Raw genomic sequence first — 27,710 nt, forward strand, 5'->3', positions numbered from 1 at the left:
GTCACACCCAAATTAGTTTTGCATTTTTATTAATCCAACTTTCCATAAATAAAAGCAACTTCGTTATTTTGTCAATATTTAAAATCACTTCAATTTTACATTAAAAAAGTTTCTTGTGATAATAGATATAAAAAATGACCACGAAGTACATACACAACCATGATGTACAATGTTAACAATCTGATGCTACTTCTGGCAAGTATATCGATTGTCTGTCCTTAGGCGACTTTTAAAGCAGCAAAGCTAAAATGTTTCTCAATGTAAAAATACAGGAGTAGAATCATACAGCTCAAAGCAGCCAGAATTTGAAGCCATAACTTTCCGCGTTGGGGGCATGTACTCCGCACTCAGCTGCGCCAATCAAGAGCTTTCATGAACTCCTCTTCTGTAAAGGAAAGTAACTTGGCAGCTTCAATGTGCATCTGTGGAATGCGCAAGGGAGATAGGAGATTTGGAGGTACAGCGGGGGGGAGGCGGGGGGGAGCGGGTGAATAAAATACCATGCAGGGAAAATAACTGCAAGGTTAAAAATTGAAAGGCATTGACAGCCCACTAACAATCTATTTAACCCTCACCCTCATACATGCCACGGCCACCTTTACTTACGAGGGTATAGGATGAGCTTAAGCTGCCCATTGGTGAAGTGTATCTTTAGGTGCTTTTTTCTTTCCCAATTAAGTTCCAATTGCGCATTTGGAATCTGAGCAAACTGCAAAAGCACTCATTTCAGCAAGCACCTGTGGCGGTCGGGTCACACGTCCAAGGTGTAATTCCCTCCCAGGTACATTGAATAGCAATACTCCACGGAGATTCTTGTCACAGTGACGGCAAGTGGCTATGCTGTTTTTGGAGCTGCCGTATGTCAGACTGACCAATGTCTGGTCCACAACTGAACGAGGTAAACGGTGCTCCACTGGACTGTGAGTCACAAGACTCGCCATGAAAATGCAACACACCTTTTGGCGTTTTAGAATGTCAATGAGCTTCATCTGTTTTTTATATCCCGCAATCAGCTCAATTTTCTGTTTCTCCAGACGCTTGCTTTCAGCACTTAGTTGTTCGATGCGAGTCCGTGCCTGCTCACCAGAGTCCTGTTGTGACATACGTACACACACACACATAGCCGTACATACAGTACGTCTCGTTCCGTTGTACAAAGTTTAACCGATTTTAACTCGACTCGAGCACACAGCAGGATATGTATTCCGAAGATAAATTGTGGAGGTGGATTTGCATCAAAATTATTAAATAAAGAGGCAACAAGAGCAGGATGGAACACGTTTGGAAAGTTGAGTTTGATAATGAAAAGCATCATACTGCTGTGCCTGAGAAAACAGTTTTTGTAAGTATACATCAACAGCTATAGAATGATGGATCAGATGCAAACCTGATAATTATGAGAGAAAAAGGGGTGCACAGACTTGCAATTTGGAGACATTGCCTGTTATGTTATAAATCCCAGCATGCATCTCTCCATACTGCCAAACTTTTTAGGTTTTGTTCCATGTTATGTGCCAGTGTCCATGTTTAGAATAAATCACAGCTGACAATATGCACTGATTGAAAACTTTTCCTCTCCAGGCACAAGTGTGTTTTTTTAAATAAATATTATTTACCAAATGCACTTCGTACTGCTTGCGTTTGCATATTTATTCATTATTTTATCCTGATCCATTTTAATAAATGTCTAAAGTGTGTGTGTATATATATAGTTTGATTTATTTTTAAGTTACATTCCTCCAACTATTATTTTATTTTGATGAGCAACCGTGTTATAAATGACGTTTGTTCATATTTATCTCTCGTCCAACTTCGTAGCCTTCGTTTTGAAGGTCTTCAACCAATTTCTTGCATTCATTATCATTATTGTGCTGTTGACCATGGCTGATAATGATGTTTTTAACCAAGCAATGTGAAGATTATTCATTTTTAATGAACATGTGGAAGCAAACTGCATTATTGAGTGCTGGGATCTCACCAAAGTGGCTATGCTGGGAAGTTGCACGAATTTAATGTCACCTTCACAATAGACGTAGGTAAAACGTGGCCATTATATTTTTTACAATTTGTACAAAGCTTTGTCACCTGTGAAGCCACGAGGTGAAATGCCGATTATCTCCTGAAAGAATTCACCTCCCTCATCCCATCACAATGTTTACGAATCATTCAGCAAAAGCCTCCGTGCATCTGTAACCTGTAGGATTCGCAGAGTGGTGGGTGGGGTAGGTGAATGGTAAACGGGCACGACACGGGCTGAGAGAAGAGATGGACTGACTGATACAGGTACGGGAGGATGTGGGGCTGAGTGGACTTGCCGAAGACCTCTACGGTGTCAAGATCGGCCTCTATAGAGGAGGCTCATGAAGGACGCTACTGGTCAGAGCCAATTGCCCTTCAACAACAACGGAGGAGACGAGTGACACTCACAATAATGAGCGAAGCGCTGGGCAGCTAAAATGCAGGAAGTCAGCACAGTAGGGGGCACAGCTGGTGCATCTGCCAGTCATTACAGTCAACCCATGGCACCTGCTGGGTCTGTCCCACGACCTCCTGCCAGTAGCAAGCCTTCGACACTTCACGTGGCCCCAAAGTGCACCCGGCCTGGCACAGGCGCCGTGGTGACGTCACCGTCACTTAGTGGTGAATGGCGGGTGTTGGTATTGGTGGTACCCAGAGGGGACTTGCTTAGGATGCCCCATGCACCTTGCTGGCTTGCTGCAGCCGGGTGAGCTCTGCTTTATGTCGCTCTGCCTCCTCCAGTGCTCGGTTTAGTCGCACCTCAGCTGCTCCCTGAGCTGAGGACGCCTGCTTCTGAGTCCGCTTCAGCGCTTCCAACTCCTGCGCCGACAGAACCCAGAACTCATGCACACGTATATGCCAGCACCTCGATCAGCACGGTTGGCGACATACAGTGCGAACGAAGTCCAACATACATATGTACAGCACAGAATTTCATTGGGAGTATTTTTTTAAGTTGTAAGTAATAAATGCAAAGCTGTTGGTAAGAGGCTGAGCTCGCAAGAGCTGAGATCCCAGGTTCGAATGTTGGAAAAACAGATCCTCAAGTGCGAGTTGGAGACTGCAGCCCAGTCATCATTCACTGCACAAAACAGTCCATTGTACAGTATGGCAAAACCCTTTTTCTTAATCAATCTCAGGCGTCTGATACATTTGTATCACAGTGATGACAAAATGTGCCATGAACAGCTCTCTGTAACTTGAAGGAGTACAATCCTATGGTTGCTGTAAAAGGCTTATTTTAGACACCAGAATTGTCACGTGTATATTTGGAGTTTTCATGTTCTCCCCCCGTGGTGTGGATTCTTCTCCGGGTCCTCCGGTTTGTCCGTCCACAGTTAGACTCAACATCACGCGTTTAGAGTATTTGGCTGCTTTAAATTTCCACACGATAAGCCACACTTCGTTGAGCTATCATTTGTCGTGGCCAGGTCGCTTCTTAAAAAGAGCTATACAGCTTAGTGGGCCCTCACCTGGTAAAATAAAAATGTGTTTGTTTAAGCACGAGCTGTAACATCGGTTTTCATCCCGGGGTTTGGAGACCTTGTTGATGGAGGAAAGCTGTGCGTCCAGGGCATCGGCGCGGTGAGCCTGCTCGTCGGAGAGGGCGCGGTACTTGTCGGCGTGCGCCTGGTGAATCTGGGAAGAGCGCTGCAGTCTCGCTCGCTCCTCCTCCGCCTCTTTTAGCCGTGCTGACGTTGCACTCAGCTCGTCGTCCTGGCAGAAGGATACGTGTGAGGAGAAACCTGCTCTCCAGCTCCTCTTATCTGCAAAATGACTGCGCAAAATAACGTGCTGTCGACCGTTTCTGGCCAGAGATAATAGGAGGGGTGATGGATAAGGGGAGTGTCACTGGATAATGGGTGATATTACTCGGTGAGAAATAATTGAGACGAGTAATTTCTATGAAATTATTATTTACGTGAAGGGGGACCAGGACTGGTTCAGATATCCCTTACCACTGATGTTAGCTATGGCCCGGAATTGACCTCAGGTCACCGGAATCAGAGTACAATGCACTAACCACCGTAGCACAGTTCCACCCAGTTCCTGTGACACCTGGGTTCAACTATAAGGATTCTATTTTGTGGCCATGCAACCCAAACTACGGTCATAGAGTAAACCACTGTGGTCTGCGCTCCTTCAACAGTGGAATGGCAAAACTACACAAACTCTCTCCTGAAGCCGTCTCATGGCTAACAGACCTCGACATTGCTATTTAACTCATGAGCATATCGCCATACGCAAGGTTAGTATAAAGATGAACAAAAAACTAACATAACCAAAATCGAAAGTTATTATTAAAAGCATTGTCATTACAAGGATTGGGATGGAGATTTGAAGGGTGATGTTTGGATCAGAGGCACTTACAAAAACAGGATTGGAATATCGAGGATGATCGATTATTTTTAAGTTCAAATGCATGTGATTTGGAGAACACAGATATAAATATATGACGATGAACTGAAAACCACCTTCTTTCCACAAAGGTGGGAGAGTCTGTCCAGCTCCTCCTGCATCACTCGCAGCTTGGCCTTCAAGAAGCGGATTTGTGCCTCTGGATATAAAAAAACACAGCAGCACAGAAGATAAAACACGAGCGCTGCGAGTATTAGTGAGTGTAAGTGAGTGTGAGTGAGAGTGAGTGTACGTGAGTATAAGTCAGCACCTTCTCAAAGTACAGTGAGGGAAAAAAAGTCTTTGATCCCCTGCTGATTTTGTACGTTTGCCCACTGACAAAGAAATGATCAGTCTATAATTTTAATGGTAGGTTTATTTGAACAGTGAGAGACAGAATAACAACAAAAAAAATCCAGAAAAATGCATGTCAAAAATGTTATAAATTGATTTGCATTTTAATGAGGGAAATAAGTATTTGACCCCTCTGCAAAACATGACTTAGTACTTGGTGGCAAAACCCTTGTTGGCAATCACAGAGGTCAGACGTTTTTTGTAGTTGGCCACCAGGTTTGCACACATCTCAGGAGGGATTTTGTCCCACTCCTCTTTGCAGATCTTCTCCAAGTCATTAAGGTTTCGAGGCTGACGTTTGGTAACTCGAACCTTCAGCTCCCTCCACAGATTTTCTATGGGATTAAGGTCTGGAGACTGACTAGGCCACTCCAGGACCTTAATGTGCTTCTTCTTGAGCCACTCCTTTGTTGCCTTGGCCGTGTGTTTGGGTCATTGTCATGGTGGAATACCCATCCACGACCCATTTTCAATGCCCTGGTCGAGGGAAGGAGGTTCTGACCCAAGATTTGACGGTACATGGCCCCGTCCATCATCCCTTTGATGCGATTAAGTTGTCCTGTCCCCTTAGCAGAAAAACACCCCCAAAGCATAATGTTTCTACTTCCATGTTTGACGGTGGGGATGGTGTTCTTGGGGTCATAGGCAGCATTCCTCCTCCTCCTCCAAACACGGCGAGTTGAGTTGATGCCAAAGAGCTCCATGTTGGTCTCATCTGACCACAACATTTTCACGCAGTTGTCCTCTGAATCATTCAGATGTTCATTGGCAAAGTTCAGACGGGCATGTATAGGTGCTTTCTTGAGCAGGGGGACCTTGCGGGCGCTGCAGGATTTCAGTCCTTCACGGCGTAGTGTGTTACCAATTGTTATCTTGGTGACTCTGGTCCCAGCTGCCTTGAGATCATTGACAAGATCCTACCGTGTAGTTCTGGGCTGATTCTTCACTGTTCTCATGATCATTGCAACTCCACGAGGTGAGATCTTGCATGGAGCCCCAGGCCGAGGGAGATTGACAGTTCTTTTGTGTTTCTTCCATTTGCGAATAATCGCACCAACTGTTGTCACCTTCTCACCAAGCTGCTTGGCAATGGTCTTGTAGCCCATTCCAGCCGTGTGTAGGTCTACAATCTTGTCCCCGACATCCTTGGAGAGCTCTTTGGTCTTGGCCATGGTGGAGAGTTTGGAATCTGATTGATTGATTGCTTCTGTGGACCGGTGTCTTTTATACAGGTAACAAGCTGAGATTAGGAGCACTCCCTTTAAGAGTGTGCTCCTAATCTCAGCTCGTTACCTGTATAAAAGACACCTGGGAGCCAGAAATCTTTCTAATTGAGAGGGGGTCAAATACTTATTTCCCTCATTAAAATGCAAATCAATTTATAACATTTTTGACATGCGTTTTTCTGGATTTTGTTGTTATTGTTATTCTGTCTCTCACTGTTCAAATAAACCTACCATTAAAATTATAGACTGATCATTTCTTTGTCAGTGGGCAAACGTACAAAATCAGCAGGGGATCAAATACTTTTTTCCCCCACTGTACGCCACCCCCTCCCCCACTATCTCAGCTCAACAGAAGGTTGCGCTAATTCAATTGCAACCTCACTTTAAATCTACACACCGTCGAAGCGCGATCACATCTCTGTGGCCTGTACAACATAGGTGGACGTGCATATCTAGGGAACCGGTGAAGCGGGTTTTTACATTTGTTTAATTTCATTGGAATTAAGGTTTATTTCGTTAAGGAGCCGATCGGGCAGGAGAAGTCAGATGATTGAAGACATTTCCTAGAGAAGGAATAGTTATTCGGAGGCTGTAGGAGGAATAATAAAGGAGTCTCGAGTCTGGACTTGAACAGGGGTTCTCGGCAATGCAAACAACTTGGTGGAGTGAATCACAGGCTATGGAGGGTGGGGCTGCACAGAAGGATCGACCCGTTCGTTGAGTGGAGGCCAACCTGGGAGTTTCATCAGGGGGACCCTCGGTTGTTCGAGTGGAGATAACGTGCAGGGGATTTGAAAAAGAGGAGAGTGGAGAGGCAGGAAGGGGTGCATCCAAGGGAGACTTTGAACACAGCGAGGGTAATGTTGCAGTTGATCTGTCGCTGTATTTGGAGTCAGTGGAGGGAGCTAAAGTTTAGAACAAGAGCTCGGGATCAATGACCGCTCCGAGGTTACAGACACTCTTTGCGAACAAGTCAGAACTTTGGAGGGGCAGGCACAAGCCAAACGCTTCACTGTTTTTGCGACTAGGACTTCAGTTTTGGGAATATTTACCTGGAGGAAGTTTGAACCAATCAAGGATGAGAATGCATCAAGACAAGATGTGAAAGTAGACAATAAGGGTATGTATGTGTGTATATATGTGTTGAACTTATTTCGCACCATACGCATCCAACCGTGCTAATCGGAGGCGCGTATGAAGATACATGGATGCAATATCAATGCTTCACCTCGCAATAAATACGATGAATCGCATGCGTAAGAATTTGTATAAAATTAATCTGCAAATCAGAATCAGAACTGGGAGTGTATTTCCCACCGAGTAAAGCCCGTAGATCTCAGAAGCTATTGTTCAAGGGGGGTGACTCGGCCGACAGACAATTTCAAAGCCTTCCACAATCAAAGATTAAGTACCAAAATATGATAATAGGTTTTTTCTCTATTTATCTGGCAACAAAACAGGTGTTAAGATGTCAAAACACCAAACTGAAACCTTTTACAAGGAATCATGTCTACATTAACCACAATGCTTGTGGTCAGAATGCAAACAATTTAGTTCTTTTCATTTATTTTTATTTTATTTTTTACCTGCGTGACTTTACCGAAAAAACCAAAGAGTATCTTAACACCTGTTTTGTTGCCAGATAAAAGGGGAAAAACCTATTATCAGCAATACCGCTGTAAAATTACATTCACGCTTAAACTTTCAGGGGTTGAAGTGACCCCTGCAGCCACTTCACATGATGCGTCTTCACAAGGGACAACACACACCTCGCTGATCTCGTCAAGGAGCATAAACCATCATCACGTGAACTCCGGTCATCCACAGTGGCTTTTTGCTGCTAGCTAACAAACAAAGATGGCCACTGCATCACACGCTTTCAGACGCGCTTCTGCGGCCGTCTGCAACGCTCTTCCACCCGATATTAGGAAGCGACTGGAGCTATGCACTTTTAATTATATACTGAAAACTCATTTCTTTAGAACTGCTTTTTGTGTTCAGTTCGTTGTCCTTCCCCGCACCTCCGATGAGCGCGGTTGGCTACGTACGATGCGAAAGAAGTTCAACATACATACAAACACTGAGTGAAGATCTACTCAGCTAGAAGAGAGGGTTGTATTATGGAAACGTACACCTGTATTATGCATACGTACATACGTGTCGAGTAGCCATAGAGACTACAAGCACAGCAAATAGCTCTGCACCCTTGTTCAAATGGTTGTGACGGTGCCTCCTGTCCCCACCGCCCATGATATTCACACATCTCTCTGCCTTTTGATGCTGTCTGAATCCAAAGCGTATCGTATTTCGATGGGCCCACTACAAAATGTTGCGAAAAAAAGCAGCGTTTCTGATGAAAATGGAACACAAGCGAAGTATAATTGTACACATACTTGTTAAATGCATGTCAATACATTCACGCCTATTAGTGCATGTGTGCTTATAAGTGTATACACAACTCTATGTGATTGTAGACAAATGTACACACGTGTACATGGGAAGCTCTGCAAAGCTTTGTATGCCTGCGTGCCTATCTGCATATGTCTGTGTGTCATTGTGCAACGGTACCTGCTCCCATCTCATTGGCTGCACTGGGCATGATGTCATCATCGGCTTCAGCAGGTAGCAAATCATCTCCGAGCGTGCCCTCAATTTTGTTGATGGTTTTGGCCAAAGAGAAGTTGGTAAAATCTTCAGGCACAGCGACATCATCTGCGGCATTCTTGGATTCGAGTGTCCTTGCTCTGGCTCTGATACAAGACCAAAGTTATTTTGCTCAACTGAAATTGTAACTGAAGCTGAAATCTGTAAAATAAACACATTAAAAAAATCTAACTTAGAAAAAACTGTTATCGTTAATTAATTATTTTTTTACCCTTCTCAAGCTTTTTTCAAGCTATGTTCAATCCCGAGGGCAGACATGTAGAACATGTTATAAAAGTACATGAAATAAACAAGCAGTGCCATGAAAGGTCTAATGCAATTGTGTAAAATGGAAATAACCCGAATCTAAATTGTAAAAAAATAGAAGGGTGAGCAACAGAAAGCAGCAGAGTAAAGATATTTGGTTGAGAATTGTTCTTCAATTCACCAGTGAATTTTAATTACAACAATTGGCACATTTTAAACGTTTGTACACACAACCATTTCATTTGTTTGGCGATGTCGGGTGGTGGAAGGTTCCACAACAAAAATGTGTCCATATAATGACATGGCCGAACCCAAAAATCATTGTGAATCAAAGTTATAAGACATTTATGTAAAGTTGAGTTACAAATATACAAATAAGACCATGCTGAAGCATATATATTTTATAATATGATGAACAAGTGAAAATGTGTCCATCAAGAAAATAAGTCGCATTATAGTGGAAAATGTATGAAGGTGTGAATGTTTCAGAAACGCTGCAGTCAAAGTACAGTATTATTATTGGTGCAAGATGTGTTGGGACATTCTGAGTAAAGGAGGCTCAAGATTTAGGAGAAATCGAAGCACTTGTGTTGGAACTTACTTGATTGGCTTCCTGCCTTTGGTTGCTGAAACTGGTCTCTGAAGTTTAGTCATTTTTGATTCTGCCTTTGATTTGATTGCCTTTATAAAAAAAAAACCCCACAAATATTTCAGGGGACCTGATGTTACAAGACATTTGAACAAAACGTTCACTAAAATCACACAAATTATGGTGTTATTTGCAGGGACAAATTACCGGCTTTGGTGCTTGGGGCAGCTGTTCCTGCAAAGAAACTGATTCTGAAGAAAATACTCTGCCACTGTAAGCAGAACATGTAAAATATTAGAAGACGAATGCCACACATGTCATGATGACAGTTATGCACAGCACACGTGCAAAATCGGTATCGCAATATGGCCTAGGCCTCCCTTAGGTCAACTCATTGTAAGATTAACAGATTGGATGGTTTTGGTATCAGCATCAGTGACTGTGGAGTTGTTTCTCCAACTGTCCAGCGAACAGAGATGAGATCATTATTACTGGCACATTATAATTCGTCATTACGCTATGATTCTAATTTGCTCATTATTAACAAAGAACATATCCATATCTAACAGCCTTTCAAAATTCTTACCCCCATATCTTATTTTTGCATATATTTCTTTTGAAATTAATAACATTATTTTGCTACAAGCATCAAAGTACAGAGTGAAGTCATCAGCAACAATTAAGGACCCTCGATGAAATACCACAGAACCACAGTTTTTTCTGTCTCCTCAAAAGGCATCCCCACTACAACCACAAAATCCCATTGCTTCACGCTTTACTGACATACTGCATCTTTTTGCATATGCAATGAGCAGTAGTTTGCACAGTGTGTAGCCAAACGTGCTAATCGGAGGTACTGCTGTTAAATCTTGCCCACAAATGTATTAAACAAAAGAATGCACAGTATTGAACAAAACTAAACTGGGTGGCACCCTCTCTCGATTCGCCATGGTGGAGAGTTGTTAACTACCTCGCCTGATATACAGGAGGTTGTGGGTTCGATCCTGACTGACGCCTGTATATTTGGCGTCTGCATGTTTTCCCCGTGGTCATGTGGATTTTTTTCCGGATGTTCTGGTTTTCCTCTCCACATTAAGAATCATACATTTCAATTATTTGGCTGCTGTAAATGGCTACGTTATAAGCCACTTCGTTGAGCAATCATTTGTGATAGCCAGGTCGCTTCTGAAAGAGAGTTATATAGCTCAGTGGGCCTTACCTGGTAATTAAAAAATTATATTCTTTGGGTGTTTCGGTAAAGTTACGAAGATAGGTTAAAAAAATTATGAAATAAACAAAAAAACTACGACGTTTCGATCGCAACACAAGCGACCGCCATCAGGTGGAAAAAAACCAATATGAATTCCTGCAGTCATGAAAGCTTTAAGTCAAAATATCAAAATTGTTTTAGTTGAGATTCAATTGCTGATAGTGCCCCTTCGCATTTATTTTTCTTTTAGCAGTCAATTTTGACCGTAATGGCTTCACACAGTCAACTCGCACTGGGCTGTGCTGGCATAATGTGTAATAAAAATCCAGTTTATTTCCCTGCAGTGTTGGTAAAAGTAAAAAGTTGGTTTATGCATCCAGTGCGAAGGCTGAGTGATTCCTCTAAGTCGGAGACAATTGCAATGAATGGAAAACTAAATTGCAGTGATAAGCTGGATGGATATTGGTAATTGATAGAAAGCTCTTACCTCAACGCTGTTTGGTCATTTTCATTGTCTCCTATGTCACTGTATGCAGAAAAGCTCAAATATGTGGGGACAGGCTTGGAGAGAAGCTCTTGTTGCTCTCTCTGTAGAACCCCACCCATGCGCGCACACACACACACCATGCATTTAAAAAAGACATATGAAGCATTGCATAGTCGACAATAAAATACACATGCAACGTCTACAACCTGCTGCTCATGCCACATTCTTACACCTACTTCTGCCAGGCTGTGCGACTTACTTTTACTAGGCCGCCATAGCTTCAGAATCAGAATTAGAATATGTATTCATAACTGGAGGAATCCGATAAGCTAAAAAGCTCTTTTTCACAGATGTCCAGTAGGGGCGGGTAAGAACGTTACAACCAACAATACAAAAACATGATAGAAGTTACAAAGAGAGCGACTCGCTTTCAGCTTTGACCATATGATTGCTTCCTCTTGGCCTAGGAGCAAGGGATTGTGAGCGGATGGTGAGCGGATGGGGAGCACGGAGGCGAAGAGCTGAGCCCAAAGGTGCCACACATTCATAAAGCTCTTGGGACAACAAATGGTCCATGCTGGGTCATATAAACAAGGGCCCGGTATGCCTCGGAATGGTTTCTAATGTCTAGAAACTGTTCTAATGTCTATAAAACCTAATGGTAATGGAAACAAAGCCTAAATGACACAGGAGGACCTAGACCTGCACAAGCAGGTTGCTTACGGAGCAGCAAGATACACTCCATGACATTTAAATAATAATATTGTACAGGTACATTCTGCTTGCAGCTATAAGACACATTATAAATACAAGAGGGGATAAATACCAAATCAGTTAGTGTGCTGTGCTATGCACATGGGGAACTGAGTACGATTCCCAACCCCGACTTACTCCAGTGCCAAGGGACATCTAAACTAGTCCAGGATCCTCCTAAACCAGCATGGCAGGGTCAAACATACCTTCAGACCAAGAGGTGTACAGAGGCTGCCATTCAGCAGTGGATTGAAAAGAGCTAAACGTGGTGTATTCATTATTTACGATATACAATACACTACAAAGTTGATAACATTACATTTAATATATCAGAACCGTGTTCAACCAGGTAGAGATAATCCTGGATGGGAATTATCTTTCTCGTGCCTACTTTAGTGGAAATTTAATTTTGACTTGATTTTTGTTCATATGTATTCTTTGTTACGAATATTCCATTGAAGTCAAAATGTCTGTGTCCAAGCAAGCATGTGGGGGCTCTGGGGCAGTGGTGGAAATTCTGCATTCCCTTGACAATGGCCAGTCTCTACCCAGGACCCAGAGGAATAATAGCAGTTAGCTCTTCATTAGGATTTGAACAAGCAACCTTCTAACGGTAGGCCGCTGCAACGCCGCGAAATAACCTATTTGCCATTATTGCTGCTTCTACTGAAGACACTACTGATAGTAACCTCCTGCTACTGGTATATTGCATTTAATTATAATGGAATTGACGTTAGCTGTAGGTTTTTTTCAAAGGGCACGCACCATCACTGCCTCAGCCTGCTGCACCAGCACCGCTGTCTTGGCCTCGAGCTCATTATTGAGCCGTCTGCATGGCACACACGCGCGCGAAACCAAAACAGGAATTTACATGAACATTATCAGTATTACCAACACATGGTAAGCATATCCATCATCATCAGCATCATAATCACCACTATCATCTTCAACCTTACCATCATCATCATCAACACCACTACCATATCATTGTCACAATCACCAGCTAAAAAAAAACATACAATGTATGTTGAATTAATTTGGCACCATACGTAGCCTACCGTGATAATTGGAGGTAAAACAAAGTAACTGGTATTGGTCATATATCCCAATGATGAAAAAAATACCTGCAAATTACTTAATTGGGATGACTCGAAACATCGACCCCAACTAAACAAAAACTTGGCAGGGCTTTTATAAAAAAAATCTTGAGGCTCAATGAGCCTTTCCTGGGTAAGCAAGCATCATAACAATTGTCATTACGAGTATCATTCATTTTATATTGATAGTAGCATAGATAAATGGAAATTATATATCAATTCAAACAGTATAATATTAATATAATACTATGACAACTATTCTAATAAAAAGTATAACATCGATTATATGTTTGTGGTAACCTTGATAAATACCATACCAGGATTCTCACTCCACCCCCCAAAAATAACTTATTCCTACCCTAAAATAAAATGTGGCAAGTTAACCAAAAAATATAAGCGGGAGACCAGTGATAGTGACAAACATTGTAGGGGGATCGTTATTTCATGTGGATTTAAATTCAATATATAACGTTAACAGATGCAATACTAGTGGATTAATACATTCTAGTTTCAATGCAGGGACTTCATTGCACAATGATCACAATGCAAAATATAATACAGCATGCTGAAGGATGCACCAATAGTGACAGACACATGCACATACTTGTAATTTTCCTCCATTGCAAGGAGGTCATCTTGCGTTGTTTTTTTAGGTTGGGCAGAGGCTGCACGGGGAACAGTTTTCTGAGCTGGTGGCTTTCTCGTCTGCAGTCGGGGAGCACAAGCCCATAAACAGACATCGTCGTTAGCGACAAAACCTATTCAGGCAATTGGTTAAGTAATCCAGCAATGTACAGGTATCCGGTGGAAATACATTTAAAATCATTGCCGGTACTTAACATAATTCATTTACAGGTGACAAATAATGTCTTTGGTGGTCTTCACCAATAAATGCACCTCCGATTTCCCGCACCTCCAATGAGCACGGTTGGCTACGTACGGTGCGAAAGAAGTTATGCATGCATGCATCATTGATTAGTACTAGTAACGAATTGACATGTTTTGTTTACGTGACAAACCTTACTAATTGGATGTGTCGGGTGGTGGCGGGCTTCACGACACATTTATATTTACGCGATTTAACCCAAAAAACCTGCATTATGAATCTGGAATGTGTTTTGAAGGCACATTCAGTTGGTTACTGCGATAGCAACCGTATCCACTAGAGGGGAGTCCTAGGCTTCCTTAAACATCTCTTAGGTCATGGCCATCAATGGCAGCACATGTTAGTGGAATACGGTACAGTATATACAGATATTTTATTGACACCCAGGGAACTGCACAATGAAAATTTTATATTTTGAATAGTTAAGAATACAGCACAGTTTGAAAATGTAGGCTTTAAGCAGCAAAACACAATTAGCCACTTTTGATATCAAAACATCAACTTGATAGGAGTGTCGAGTACAATACTCACGCACAACTTAAATGCCAGGCAGTAAAATATTTTGTTCATAGTCCTGAATATACATTTCCTCACAGATATGTTTTAACATGTGCGTGAAGAGATACTTTCTAAACACATTGCTATTTAATTTGCTTTGTAACTTTCATCCTTACACATGTAGCGATAGTTCAATTTTAATGTGTCATTTTATTGAGGGACTGTGTGTTGTCTTGGTGTGCTGTTGTTTTGCTGCCTTGCCCAAGCTTGGAAATTGTACTTATGCAATTTAAACTTATACACTTAATCTATTTTACGTATTTATTTTAGTGATCTGCTTACCTTTCTTATACTTTTCACTCCCATCGTTTTTGTATTGTTTGTTGTTGTAAATTTCTGATCCGCCCCTACTGAACATACGTGAACAAGAGCTTCATAGCTCATAGGATTTCTCCAGGATAAATCATTATTTTGATTATGACTTAAAAGGGGTTGTAACCATTTGCACCCTTCGTGATTAAATGGATTGTTACGATTCCATCATAGTTTTCAATATTCTGGTAAATGTAGCGGCTTTCCGTGGCTGAACGGTCACGTGAACCTATTCCATATTGCATACACCAGACAGTAAGTTAATTAATAAACAATGATTCAAACAAAGTAGATTGGATGCATAATATCGTGAGCTTCAGAATCGATCTAGAAGAGTCCTTGCATCCTAACCACATGTTCTGTTTTATACCCTTTAATTCTCATTAAAGACACGGCTTGATTCAATGAGTTTTCCTCCTGCTCAAAGGACTAATGTATAGTTATGCAGCATACTTAATGTATATGTACAGTTTATATCCATCTGGGTGGCGCTGTGGTTAGATCACGCTCGTGAATTCATTCCACGTCGGGGGGGGGGGGGATCAACTTGACCTACCAATACAAAATACCGAGCCCTGCTATGGAGTTGGGGGAGGCAATGTTTAATTTACATACGGATTCAGACGGTTCCTTTCACGATAAATCAAGTGTCGCGGGCGTATATTAAAGCAAATGTTAATTCGAGGCATTATTATTATACATCGCGTTTATTGTTGATTTTCGCGCACAATTATAAACATAGGCTGCTCAAAATTAAATGTACTTTTATATTTTTTTTTTAAATCGCAAAAACAATAACTTGCGCACAGACCCGCGGAAGGCCAGAGTGAATGAGTCACAACCCCAAACGGCTTTCAAACGCAACTGCAATCGGATAACTGCAGCACCCTCATATGCCAGGCAAACCGCACATTTATCCGCGTGCACCTTACGCATCGGTGATATTAGTAGCAAATCTGAGCCGCTCACAATGAGCAAAACACACAAAGTTAATTCACCTTCGCGGAACGCGAACGGTTTGCATCGTCCGCCATGTTGCCCCCCTTTGCTGAGTGACGTCACGCGGCGGTAACCAAGGCGATCGTAAACAAAACCCAACGGTGCTGGACCACAGCCTGGGTGCGAGGGGAACGGTTCTTTATTTACTCGAATTATTATTTACGTTGCCATGAAAACCGAAACCGCGGGGTTTTGCAGACAGAAGCGACAGCAGTGCAAAAAATATCGAGATTGACACATGAAAGGGGGTGACTTGTGCATTGGTGTCTAATAATACTAACACATACACACGAATAATAATATTCAACTACAACACATGTGTAATGTATTCCATTTGGAAATTATAACCCGTAACATGTACGCAATTTTCTATACGCATCTTATTGCAATTTTCAGTTAATATATTCCGTATGTGCTCATTAACCTTGGAATTTTAACGGTGTATTTTACGCGCCTGCACATGTGTACGTACGTTGATCATATAGCGTATGTTTTATTTGTAAAAATGCAACCAACGCTTACAAAAAAAACTAACCATACCGCATGTTTGTGCAACGTACGTTGTTTGTTCCCTGCGCGTGTATTATGTATGTAACGCGTGGTGCGTGCATTGTTATAGCACGGGTCACTTAACACGCGTGCGTAAACAAGGCACAAAAACACGCACACACGTGCGCAGCGCTACCACACGTGTGTGCACGCACAGCCCCTCCCTCCCTCCGCACGGCGCTTGTCACTCGGACTGCACCAAACCCACCAACCTCCCGCACAGTGGGGGTAAAATCTCCAAACTCCTGCCCGTCAAACATCCTTATTTTAACCACGCCGCGGCTCTTTCATTGAATCGAGGAGGTAGTAATTCGTAAAACTTGTAATATTTAGAGTTTGTTTATGAATCGAGCGCGTTGCTTGGAAAATTTAACGGTGAACTTAGATGGTTCCACCCCCATGAAATGTCGCTCGCTTGGTCGGGTCGTGCTCTGGCAGAGCCGAGCTCTCTTCCTATGTGGGGAGAGAGACCACGTGAAGCGGGCGTCGGGCACGGATAACAAAAGTTTTATCTTCGTGCGCGTGCCTGCTTTACGGGGCGATGCGGGGAGATATTAATAAAAGACGTTGAAAAAGATAGAATCTCACGAGCTGTGTTCGCAGAGGGGGGCCCAGTCGTATTGTACGGACCGCGCATGTACATAACGCGGGCTGCCCACCGCTAATTGTCGCAGCGTATGTTGAAGCCCCGACGTTCGCCTGCATTCCTGCGCCCGGAGACGAGCTGCGATGACGGGCGAGGGAGACCTGGGATCGGGCCGACCAAGGGAGGAGAAACCTGCGGCGGGCAACGTTTGAAAGTTAAAGAAGGGGGCCTTCGTCCGTCCTCCCCACCCGATTGTCTCCCCCCGGCCTTCGGGACTGGGTGTCGCAGGCGCAGTCGGGGGGGGGAGCACCCCGGCTGGCGTGCGAGGAGGAGGCTGGGAGCTCGGGGTGGTTGGGGAGCCCTGCCGGGGGAGCGCGGAAACACGGAGCGGTCCGTGTTGGGGGCCAATAAGGCGGCCAGAGAGAACAGGCTAGCACGAGGTCCCTCGTAGGAGGCTAGGCCAAAACGGCGTGTGACCTGCTTTGTGCCTCCTCTGCCCGCTTTGTGAGGCTACGCGCGGGGGAGTCGGGGTTGGTAGCGGGGCTGAGAAGAGATTGCGGCATTCGAGGGTTAGCGAAGAAGTCTTCTTCACCCGTCGGAGGCCCCAAACCAAGCGGGAGCAGCAGCCATGGAGGAGCAGACGCTCCTTGACAGTGGCCTCTCGCTGCTTCTGGACACCGATCTGGCCGCGCTGCAAAAAAACATCCAGGCCACGTCTATCGGGTGAGTGGCCGGGTCTCCGAACGCGTGAAACAACGAGCGCGAGGGACATGTTCGCTCCACTGCTAGCTGCAACCTCCCCACCCCCCCGCCGCAACCCCGCGGGCCGCCGCCGTGACCTGGCACCAGCGGCCGGGAGCCTAGCGAAGGCTTCCCGCAGCGGATTCAGGCGAGATCGGTCGTAAACGGTGACGGGACTACGAGAACTAAGACAACAACAAAAAGGGATTAAATTAATAACCGCACACTTGTGTAGCAAGTAAAGTGTGGGATTAGCGGGGAGATATTGCTGTGCCTTGCAGTTTTGTGAAGGTGCATGCACGGACGTGTTTGAGGATTTGTGGCTCCGTTAAAGGGTCTTCATTATAGACAACACTTTAATTACTTTACAAAAGGTAAGTTGAAGTCAACTAATTTTGTGCACCGATCGGTGTTTTTTGCTCGAGTCAACTCTTCTTTTTTTAAACGCGGGTTTTTTCGCCTTTCTAAATGTATCCCCTTAATACGTTTACCGACTCGCATGATTTCTGCTAAGTAATAATTAATATTAATTGTTGATTATTATCGCTACAAGATAATGTACACAAAGAGTGGTTGGCGGGATTCCCGTAACTGCATTGTGTTATCCGATATTTAACTCTCCCAAGTTTTTTTGTCATTCGCAAAGTAACATAAAAGCATCCTGCTCCACATTGCATTCGTCATTATTTTACACATTCCCTGCAAAAAAACACGATCTTACATAACGGAATGGAGCTGAACATGTGAATTTGTTCTATTTGACGAATTTCAGTGAACACATTTAAATATTTGTTAGTTTTTCAATAATTGTAATAGCGGGATTTAGGATGTATCATGTGTTTATTTTTATTTTTTTTCTCTTGACAACGTTAACACATTTGCACGCAATCAGTCGTCGACGAGTGCTGCTGGCTCAACCGATACACAATTCAATATCAAGACTCGAGAAAACAACAAAAAATAAACAAACCCTTCACCACACACCGGTTACAGATGCCTGGCGGAAAAAAATAAACTGAAATAATGGTGCGAAACATTTGGATGAGATCCAAAAAACACTTCGCGCATTCGCTTAATTCGCACTTTCGCTGTCCGCAAACCGCGGCGGCGGTGGGAATTTGTAATCAAATATAATGAAATGAAAGAATAAAAGGGTTCGCTAAATAAACACGTCTTTAAAGGCTGTGCCTATTGTTAACGCGTCCGCGCATAGACAATAGGGGGGGGGGGTGGTGTTGGTGGTGGTCCTAACGCCCCACGGCGCAGCACACAGCCTGCTGCTGCTGCTTCTCAATGTGTTGGAATGTTGTCCCCATTGTTTTCTCAATACGTTTAAAGGGGGAAAAGATGACATATAATACGACACTTTATCAACTCTCCCCCCACAACCCCCCCCCCACCACCAAGGTGATGCTTGCAATGATGTCATAATTTCGTGACGCATTCGTACGGTGGTGGTGGTTAAAAAAAAAACATGTTTTTGTGGACAATGAATACAAAATAAATTGAATCATCACAACTGGGGGGGCATCTTTAAAAAAAAACAAGCCGATGTGGTTTTTGTATGTGCGTATTATATATGATAACCATAGACACGCGCCCCTGTTGTTTGTCTTTGTACGTACAGAATGTACACATGGTGTGGTGTGCATACATTACAGTAGTCTCTTAGGCTTTATTTGACTACATACTATATATATGTGCACGCGTGGTGTTCACATGAATAATGTATTCACTGTTATGGCATACTTAAATGTCATTACATATTGGTTACAATAGTGATATACTGTTTATACGGCTATATTGGCGCCATATATCTAGAGGTGTTATACGCATTCTAACGTGGACTGCCTTGACACGTGTATCCTGTATAATCTGTCATTGGATATGCACTGTCCATATTCGCTGCTGTATGTGCATCTTAGACATTCTAAAAGAGACTACATGAGAGAGGGTGTATGGGTATTTGTCCGGTACTCAATAGCTACTATTAGGCAACTACTGTATGCTTGTGCCTGTTTATAAACTGGTAATATAAACATTTAAAAAAAATGTAATTCTCATCTGGCCACATGCTTGTTCCACGTGCAGTCCCCAACCCTTGTTAACGCTTATCTGCTATGCAGAAGGACCAATGCCTGAAACGTCGCCGATTGTGTACATTTATTTTAAGGAAGTGTTATTGATTTAAGCGAGTTTCTTGTGTTTGGGTGTATACTAACATGCATGCCCTACTGTATTAATGTATACTTAACTCTTACAGTGCAGTGTCTTGTAAGGAATAGGATTGCGTCTATATTATATTACGCCTATTATGTTTACCTTTAAATACGAGTTGTTTTAAATCGAAGTAAGTTTATCATGATTTTTACGTGCACCCTTTAAAACGGGTACAGCGACTCGTGTGGCCATGCGATAATATGCCCGAATCTTCTTTGTGAACTAGCGACCATTATCAGCAGTAGTAACTGCAGTGTACTTGGCAGTGCTCATTGTGCTGTTGGACACTCGCTGCGTGTGTTTTGCGTGTGTAAACATCTTCACTAGGGAGACAAAGGCGGCCGGGCGTGGCGTTGACCACCCATCCCATCGCTGTGCCGTGCCGGCCTTCATAGGTGCCACTCGCTAACAGCACTTGCCCCTGCAGTCTGTTAAGGCTACACGGGGGACCTTTGTCTTTTGTGTGTTGCGTCCCCGTTGTTTTTGCGCGCGATATCCGAGCCACGTCAATCCTCCTTCCACTTGGCGCCATGTGTGAAAGAAAACGCAAAACGATGACCGTGCCACACCAGCATTCATTATCGGCTGATTTGCAAGGCCGTGGCGGCAAGTGTTATTTAATAGCGGCACTTGATTGAGGTTAGCTTGGCTGGGCGGCATTACACCACGCCTGACCGCCTGTAATCCTTGCAGGCTATGGGGGGCTGCTGGAACGTCATGTAAAGAGGTCCAAGTCCTCCTCGTGCCTTTGTTCATCCACAGTCTCCCCCCCCCCTTGTTGCAGGAGAGCCCCACGTTGTCTCTGAATGGCCAGCCCCCCCCCCCCCCACCTGTTTATGCCTTGGTTAAAGGAGAAGCTTTTCCCCCACCCCTCCTTCCCACCCGCTTGAATGTGGTTCTATTATTTACACACACACACTGCATGTTTCATTACAGTGGCACCACGCAGGGCATATACAGTGGGCTCCATCTGTGGTGCAGTGGTTGGCGCACGATACTGTCTATGAACGAGGTTTGAATGCTGCCTGTGGCTAACATTGAAAAGTGATATTTAACCTATCCTGGCCTCCCTTTGGGGCCGTCCATAAATGACGTCACGCACCTGGGGGGCGTCAGACATTTGCGACGAGGGGGGGCGGGGTTGAGAAATTTGACGTCACATCAAAAGGCACAACTTTAAATAAATATAGAATTGTTATAACGACACTCCTACAACATCAGTGCAGCGCCACATTAAATGCGCACTACAATGACAATAGTTTAAAGCGATTTGAAGCATGTTTTATTTTCAAAATGGAAATATAGTTTGGGGGGGGGGGTAGAGCTTTGTGACGTCATATTTGAGGGGGGGTCTGACTTTTTGTGACGTCGTGTGACGAGGGGGGGGGTAAGAAATCGTCCAAAATCGCGTGACGTCATTTATGGACGACCCCTTTATCAACTTGTGCTGACCAGCATGGTGAAGTGTGGTCAAATATCCCCGACGGAATAAGGAGGCCTACTCGTGTATTGACAAAGAACTAAGTTTTAAGGTGCACACTGTAAGATCTGTAAGGACATTGTGTACTTGCTTGCTATCCATATATATTTTACACACATCGCTACGCTTATGCGTTGCAACAATAGTGGTTACGAACGTCTGAAATGGGCCTTGGCATCCCTAATGAGTACGGTACTCGCTGTGGTGTTGACATCTGCACTGGAGAGACAAAGGTTGCTATGTGCGCTCCTGGCCACACCACCACCACCTTGTGACATGCCACCCTTGAATCAGTAAGGCTCCGTCTTAACAATACTTGCTCTGACAGACCATGAAACCGAATGTAATTAGGTTTTTTTTTGTGAGTTAGCATTGTACCCAACCTGTTTAAATGGGGAGATATGCTGCAGTGTTTTACACAACTCTACTGTATTTTAATCCCAGTGACCCAGGGATCAATTTTAGACCATGCCAAATGGTATCTTAGTGTGGTGTTTGCCAGCCTAAAGTTGCCTTGCATTAAAAAAATGTGTACCTGATGATGTGCGTCAACGGCAGCGCTTCGGAAACGCATCACTCGGCTTTTATTTATTGGCCGCTGCCATGCGCTAGCCACTCACTAGCTGTGTTGCTTACGAACAGCACTTGCCCCAAAACAGTCGAAGGCTAAATGAGTGGACTCACAGCGGTCAATGTTGGAGAACAACAAAAACACGGTTAAGCCAACGTTTCAGGCAATGCCCCTCGTCCTGTTCCTCCACCAGGGTCATTTAACTAAACGGCAGGAAATGGCTGCGCTTTAATTGGTGCCACGGTGCAATGATGGGGCAGGGCTAACGGGCCCGCGCTGGAGTTTAAGGAAAGGTTTCTAAAAGTGTGCACTCAGTATGACGGCCAGCACAGAGGCACCAGCAGCATGCCCAACCCTATCCGGCGAGCCATGGGAAGGAAGGCGCTGTCGGCCAAAACCGCAGCGGTCTCACAAGCAATCACCCGGTGTTTTGACCGTACTGTATATTTAGTACGGGTACGCGCGTCCGTAAGTGAAACGGCGAGACCAAAAACAACCCTGGTTGTTACAACACGCAAGGTTTTTGCGGATTACTCACTCCGGTATCCAGCGTGTACAATTTGATAACTGAGAGTCTGCGAAACACGTTTGCAGATTGAATTGGCAAAGTAACTTGAATTTGAAATGACAACTTTCAGTGTTTTTGTAAAACATTCTTCTTGCTCTCTGCTCCCACTACTATCCTCTTCTTTGAGCATTTACTCTGTCCTCCGTTCTGAAAACCCTTCCATCGCAATGCGCATGATGGGAGGAGGTCGCTCCCTTCTGTGTGGCTTTTAGGTTGAGATCATTTTTCTTTTGGCTCCGCAATATCTCTGCCTCGCTTTCTGTGTAACTATGGGAGCCTACCTCTTTGTCACCTGGAGTGAATGTCTCTTGAAGATCATCCTTCACTCTGGCCATTTGCTCATTTTTTTTTACGGGAGACTTTTACGTGAGATTTAATAACTGGTTATTCCTAAGGCGTCGCTGGTGATGATTGTACGTTAACTTTGTATTATTTTTACAGGGTTTAGAGATAACGATTCCGTGTGAAGATACAGTAGCATGGGGGGTGCGTGTGGTGTTTGCAATGGATGTGTCTGGAAAGGTGACACAGTGCTGTTCCAACCTATTATACATAGTCATTCATAAGTGATAAATGCGCTATTAATCCATTGTCTGTTTCTTTTTTTGAGCATATTTATTGCCTGCTTGTGTGCTCTTGATTTTATTTTACACACTTTCCCCACAATCAGTAACCCCATCTGTTGGTTGACATTTGTATACGTGCGCGGTAGCATTGTACTTGACGACATAACGTTTGAAACATTTGGCTGTGGCTGCGCGATTTATGCGTGCGTGCACATTTATGCGTATTTTTAATGTGTTTTAATACAGCAATTGTACGAATAGGGCGTTCGATGCATTGCCATGTTAAAACCTGTATCATTTAAGGCTTTTAACGGTCATAATTGGCAGTGAAATGTTCATACAGCTTTCACCTCATTCCATGAAAGCTCGAGTCAAAATATACTTTGTGCACGAGCTTGAAAAACATTGGCTGCCCTTGACCCCCCAGGGCATGCTGAAGCATGCCAAGGACAGGTGAAAATAATCCATTGGCTGGATGTTTCGAAGTAGGCGAAATACAAGCTATTTATATATTTTAAAAAACATTTTTTACGTTATCTCCGATCTGCCAGCCTTCTTAACGCGTTACACATTTGCATGTTTAAACTTTTCATATTGGAAAATAGAGTTGAGGGTGGGTGTTGGGGGTCGGCGAGAGAAGGTCCTTAATTTGAAAATAAACTTATTGTTTGCAGGCTTGGACTCGCCTACTCGTGATAGGAGTGGATTGCAAGAGTCGATGCTCCAATTCTTAGTAAATCAATCCAAGAATCGAACCCAGAAACAAAGCCGTCCATATAAGTCGGTGGTTATCGTGTTTACGGAAGAGATCGTTGCACGATGTTCACGACCATCTCTGCAGGCATTTTTAGCAGCGTGACTAACAATAATACCTTCTCTAAAGGGCACTGTTGTGACATTATTTAGTGTTTTTCTTCCCAGCTTTTTTGGTGCTGTGTCCCAGAATGTCAAATGAAACCCACATTGTTTCCATGAGCATCGTTCGTTCAAGATATATCAATGAAAGTTGGTGGGCTTGGTTAGGACAAGTCTCGAGAAGGGATGATGTTAAAGATGGTCAAGAATACTTATGGAGAGGCAGCCATGGAATGGGACGCGTTTAAGAGGACATCGACAGAGGAGATGGAGCGATGAAATCAGCCCTTGCACGTGGACCCTTGAGCGATGGAGGTGCCTTGGGAAGGCCGTCATCCAGCAGCGGCTTAACCGAGCTGATAATGTTGCTTTAAAAAAATATATCAACGCACTTTCTCTTTGTGCGTTCCCTTGCTGAGTTTTAAAAATGCATGTGCCGAAGGGAGATGGTTCCTCCTCCACACCTAGACCATTGCCATTGAAATAATTGGCGCGCACTCAATACATTCGCGCTTATAGGGTTGTTGATATCTACACGTGATTGAGCATCTCTTGGATTTCATATTTTAAAAGGCGTATTTACAAGTACATTATTCATTTTCATTAAAGCTTTTGAAACATTTGATATATATACGCACATACTGCGGACTTGTTTTTGCATGTGAAAATGTGCATGCAATATTTTTTACACATGTCTGTCACATCGTATAGCCTTGTAAGTCCAGGACAGCCTTGCAAAACAGAGATTGTCTCGGTCGGTTTATACCAGCCTATGAATACTAGCTAGCTTCCAATCATTTACATGTGTGTTTTGTATATATGGTGACAAAGATAACACTACCTTTAGCGTTATTCATTTATGGTCAGAATTTCTGCCTTCGTATTATCACCACATTATGCAGCTTAATCGTCAATCGGTAGTCTGTCAGATTAAAACGGTAGTATGCAGATGACGTCATCACTGTCAACCATGATCAATCCACTGCTGGATGCAGTTCTGCCCAAGCTTGACATCACCTCTGCCGATGTTGCGTTGTAACAAGCGTATCAATCCGTTACTAATAGTCACGTGATCATTATATTACCCTATAATGGTGACTTACCAGTTCCATACATCTCCCCCCCCCTCTTAGCTACACGTGCGATATTTGCCTGATACATTTTTCCATTGAGCTCAGGTTATTAAACTTTGGCTAAAATGTGCCGGCGTATTTCTGTTTATTGGTATCGTACTTTTCTGAAACGTTACGTGTTGCGGAAGGTGGCCTGCACAGCCCGGCGGTCGCCGCACTCTCTCACCGGCAGCGCGGTGTTGTTGTGGGCGGTAGGGTTCGATTCCTGTAACAGGCACCTTGGTAAGTAATTCCTGCCGGGGGGAAATGACCAAACCGAGTCCTTCGTGGGCACATTGGAACACCAAATACCACGCGACGTCATTTCACAGTACTAGGCCGTTTTTTTTATTTTGACTGTTTCAGTCCAAATCTCAACTTTTAAATTATTTTCATCCGTATTGTATTCACATACTGTAATAGGTTATGTATAGACACTTTTTCACATGCCGTATGGTTATTTTATCTGTAATATAGTATGCAGAGAGCCGTGTGGTGTAACTATTCTGTATAATATCTGAACTGATCTTTTTTTATTTGACCAGGTAAGGCCCACTGAGCTACGTAGCTCTTTTTCAGAAGCGACCTGGCCACAAATGATAGCTCAACGAAGTTTCTTATCACGTGGACATTTATAGCAGCCAAATGCTCGAAACGCGTGTTCATTATAAATGTGGCGGGGAAAATCGGACGACCCGGAGAAAAACCGCACGCCCAAGGGGAGAGACATGCACATTCCAAATATACAACAGGCGTCGGGGTCGGGATCGAACCCACGGCCTCCTGCATACCAGGCAAGGGAGTTAACATCTCACCACCGCGGCACCCTTTCTCCATCCTGCCATCCCTTGGCAATTCAATAAATTGTCATTATGCAGGACTACCGTCTAGTTCAAGAATAAATTGTTGTCTCGTTTGTATTGTTTCTAGTGTGCTTTTGTATGATTTTGGACACTTTTGTTCCCCTTTATAAGGCTGCCTATAACATTACCATATTGTTTGTCTTCGCCATTGAAACATATGACCAAATGCTAATACGGTGAATTGACCGGACTCCACTCAGTTTCTGTGATGGCATTCAACAAGCAAGACCAGAGGGACCGTGTGAGCTGGACGGCCAGTGTGTAGTCCGTCATGTACGCGGCAGCTATGTGTACTTGTAGCTTGGCTACAGCCTAGAATTTACACGGGGCAGCTATGTGAACAATGGTACATGTAGCCTAGGCAGTAGTGTTCACTTGACTGCAATCTGCAACCTGACCTGTCACGGAGCCCGGCAGGGAGTCCAGGGAACTTTTGAGGCCCATGTGGCTTTCCTGGGTCCCACTATTTGGACACCTGGGACCAATCAAACTGCCACTCAGACCGTTGAGCCTAACACTCAGATTGCTGGTTCCACCTGAGACTGCCATCAGAATCCGCAGAACTGCCAGCGGGATCATTGGGATCACCAGGACAGTACTTTGACTGCCACTCGGACCGTCGGACTACCAAATGGTTGGATGCTCGCTCCTGCGTGTATACGCACACAGACGTAGGGGAACACCCCATAGAAGGATTGCGATTCCTGCATGAATCGCCCACGGTGGAATCCGAATAATCAAATGCGATTCCTGTAGGAGTCGCCCAGCTCTCGTGTGGAGTTCCTGTAAACTGCGTGTGTAATATGCGAGGGGCAGTCGCGACGATATTAAACTAGGATTACATCGGGAGGCTCGGGTGGGGTTGGGGTAACGACAAGCGGCTTGCGTTGCACGAAGCCCCCCCCCCCCCCCCCCCCCGTCGCACGAATAAACATCCTTGCCTGCGACCAAACACAGCGTCTGCAGTCTCCACCGTGTCGCGCCTCCACCTCAACATTAGTCTTCTCGCTGTGATTTATTCATCTTTAGTGTGCGGGTGCGTGCTCTATATGGGGAGTTGTTGTTATACAGGGAGCGGTAGTATAGCGGTTAGCGTGCTGTGCTACGAACTCTTGCAACCCGAGTTCGATTCCCGCTCACGGCCAACACCGGTGACGAATATCTGAGCCGGTCCTGGGCCCTCTCCTAGGCCGACTCGGCCTCAAATGAGCACCTGGTGCGGTGTGTAAACTTCGCCGACCTTCATAGTTGCTTGCTAATGTCGCATGCCCCAACAGTCTGTTCAAGCTCGGCTATATTGGTGCTCTTTGTACATGTACGTACGTACGTACATGTGTGGTCTAAATAAACCCGGCATTGTTATGGATACATTATAAAACATATAGTTTATTACCATACTGTGCTGTATATGCAATGAGGTACATGGCCCCAGATAAAAAAAAATATGTTTGGGTGTGATTTAATACCAGCATTGGTTCGCATGTGCACCATGAAGCGGGCGCCCTCGGTTCGAGTCCTGCCCGCGGCTAACGTCGTTGTTGAGTTGTTATACCTGAACCGATCCTTGGGCCCCCTTTTCCGCCAACCCTCTACTGACCTGCGTGGTGAAGTATGGTCAAACAACCCCTACGGCTAACGCTGTGGGACCAGGCGGAGGGAGTGAGGTTCTGATGTGGCCAGCTTTCTCACCAGGGCTCACGTTGGCACACTGTACCCAGTGCTCGGTTTCAGTCAAGGAGGAGGCCCACGTCAAAGTTCTGATAGCAGTTGAATATTTTATGCACGTTTCAAAACTCGTCATG

General features: G+C 44.1%; 2 protein-coding genes across 6 annotated transcripts in view; one reads left to right on the forward strand and one right to left on the reverse strand.

Moving 5' to 3' along the window:
• Positions 1-12: 12 nt before the first annotated feature.
• TEX9 (testis expressed 9) lies at positions 13-15,906 on the reverse strand. Of its 4 annotated transcripts, none has more exons than XM_076075196.1 (13): positions 15,797-15,861; positions 14,769-14,836; positions 13,647-13,747; positions 12,711-12,774; positions 11,193-11,293; positions 9,703-9,766; positions 9,508-9,587; positions 8,565-8,746; positions 4,494-4,576; positions 3,562-3,735; positions 2,704-2,838; positions 957-1,091; positions 13-422 (listed from the first exon to the last, which is right to left on the reverse strand). In XM_076075196.1, the coding sequence occupies exons 2-13, from the start codon at positions 14,790-14,792 to the stop codon at positions 348-350; spliced, it is 1,218 nt and encodes a 405-aa protein (XP_075931311.1). In that variant the 5' UTR covers positions 14,793-14,836; positions 15,797-15,861; the 3' UTR covers positions 13-347. The 4 variants fall into 4 exon arrangements, with proteins under 4 accessions (XP_075931311.1, XP_075931312.1, XP_032829872.1 ...); XM_076075197.1 differs by having other exon boundaries at positions 14,769-14,833; positions 15,797-15,815; XM_032973981.2 differs by lacking the exon at positions 14,769-14,836 and having other exon boundaries at positions 15,797-15,906.
• Positions 15,907-16,641: 735 nt separating this feature from the next.
• The window catches only part of RFX7 (regulatory factor X7), a 110,500-nt gene continuing 99,431 nt past the window's right edge, over positions 16,642-27,710 (forward strand). Inside the window, exon 1 of one of the 2 annotated variants that reach the window (XM_076075199.1) lies at positions 16,642-17,655. In XM_076075199.1, coding sequence (XP_075931314.1) covers positions 17,561-17,655 — 95 coding nt within the window. In that variant the 5' untranslated portion in view covers positions 16,642-17,560. The remainder of the gene's footprint in view (positions 17,656-27,710) is intronic. The other variant, XM_032973780.2, reaches the window with a different exon arrangement.

Source organism: Petromyzon marinus, chromosome 52, assembly GCF_048934315.1.
Source record: "Petromyzon marinus isolate PM22_M1 ecotype Great Lakes invasive population chromosome 52, UKy_Petmar_22M1.pri1.0, whole genome shotgun sequence".
Lineage (NCBI taxonomy): Eukaryota > Metazoa > Chordata > Hyperoartia > Petromyzontiformes > Petromyzontidae > Petromyzon > Petromyzon marinus.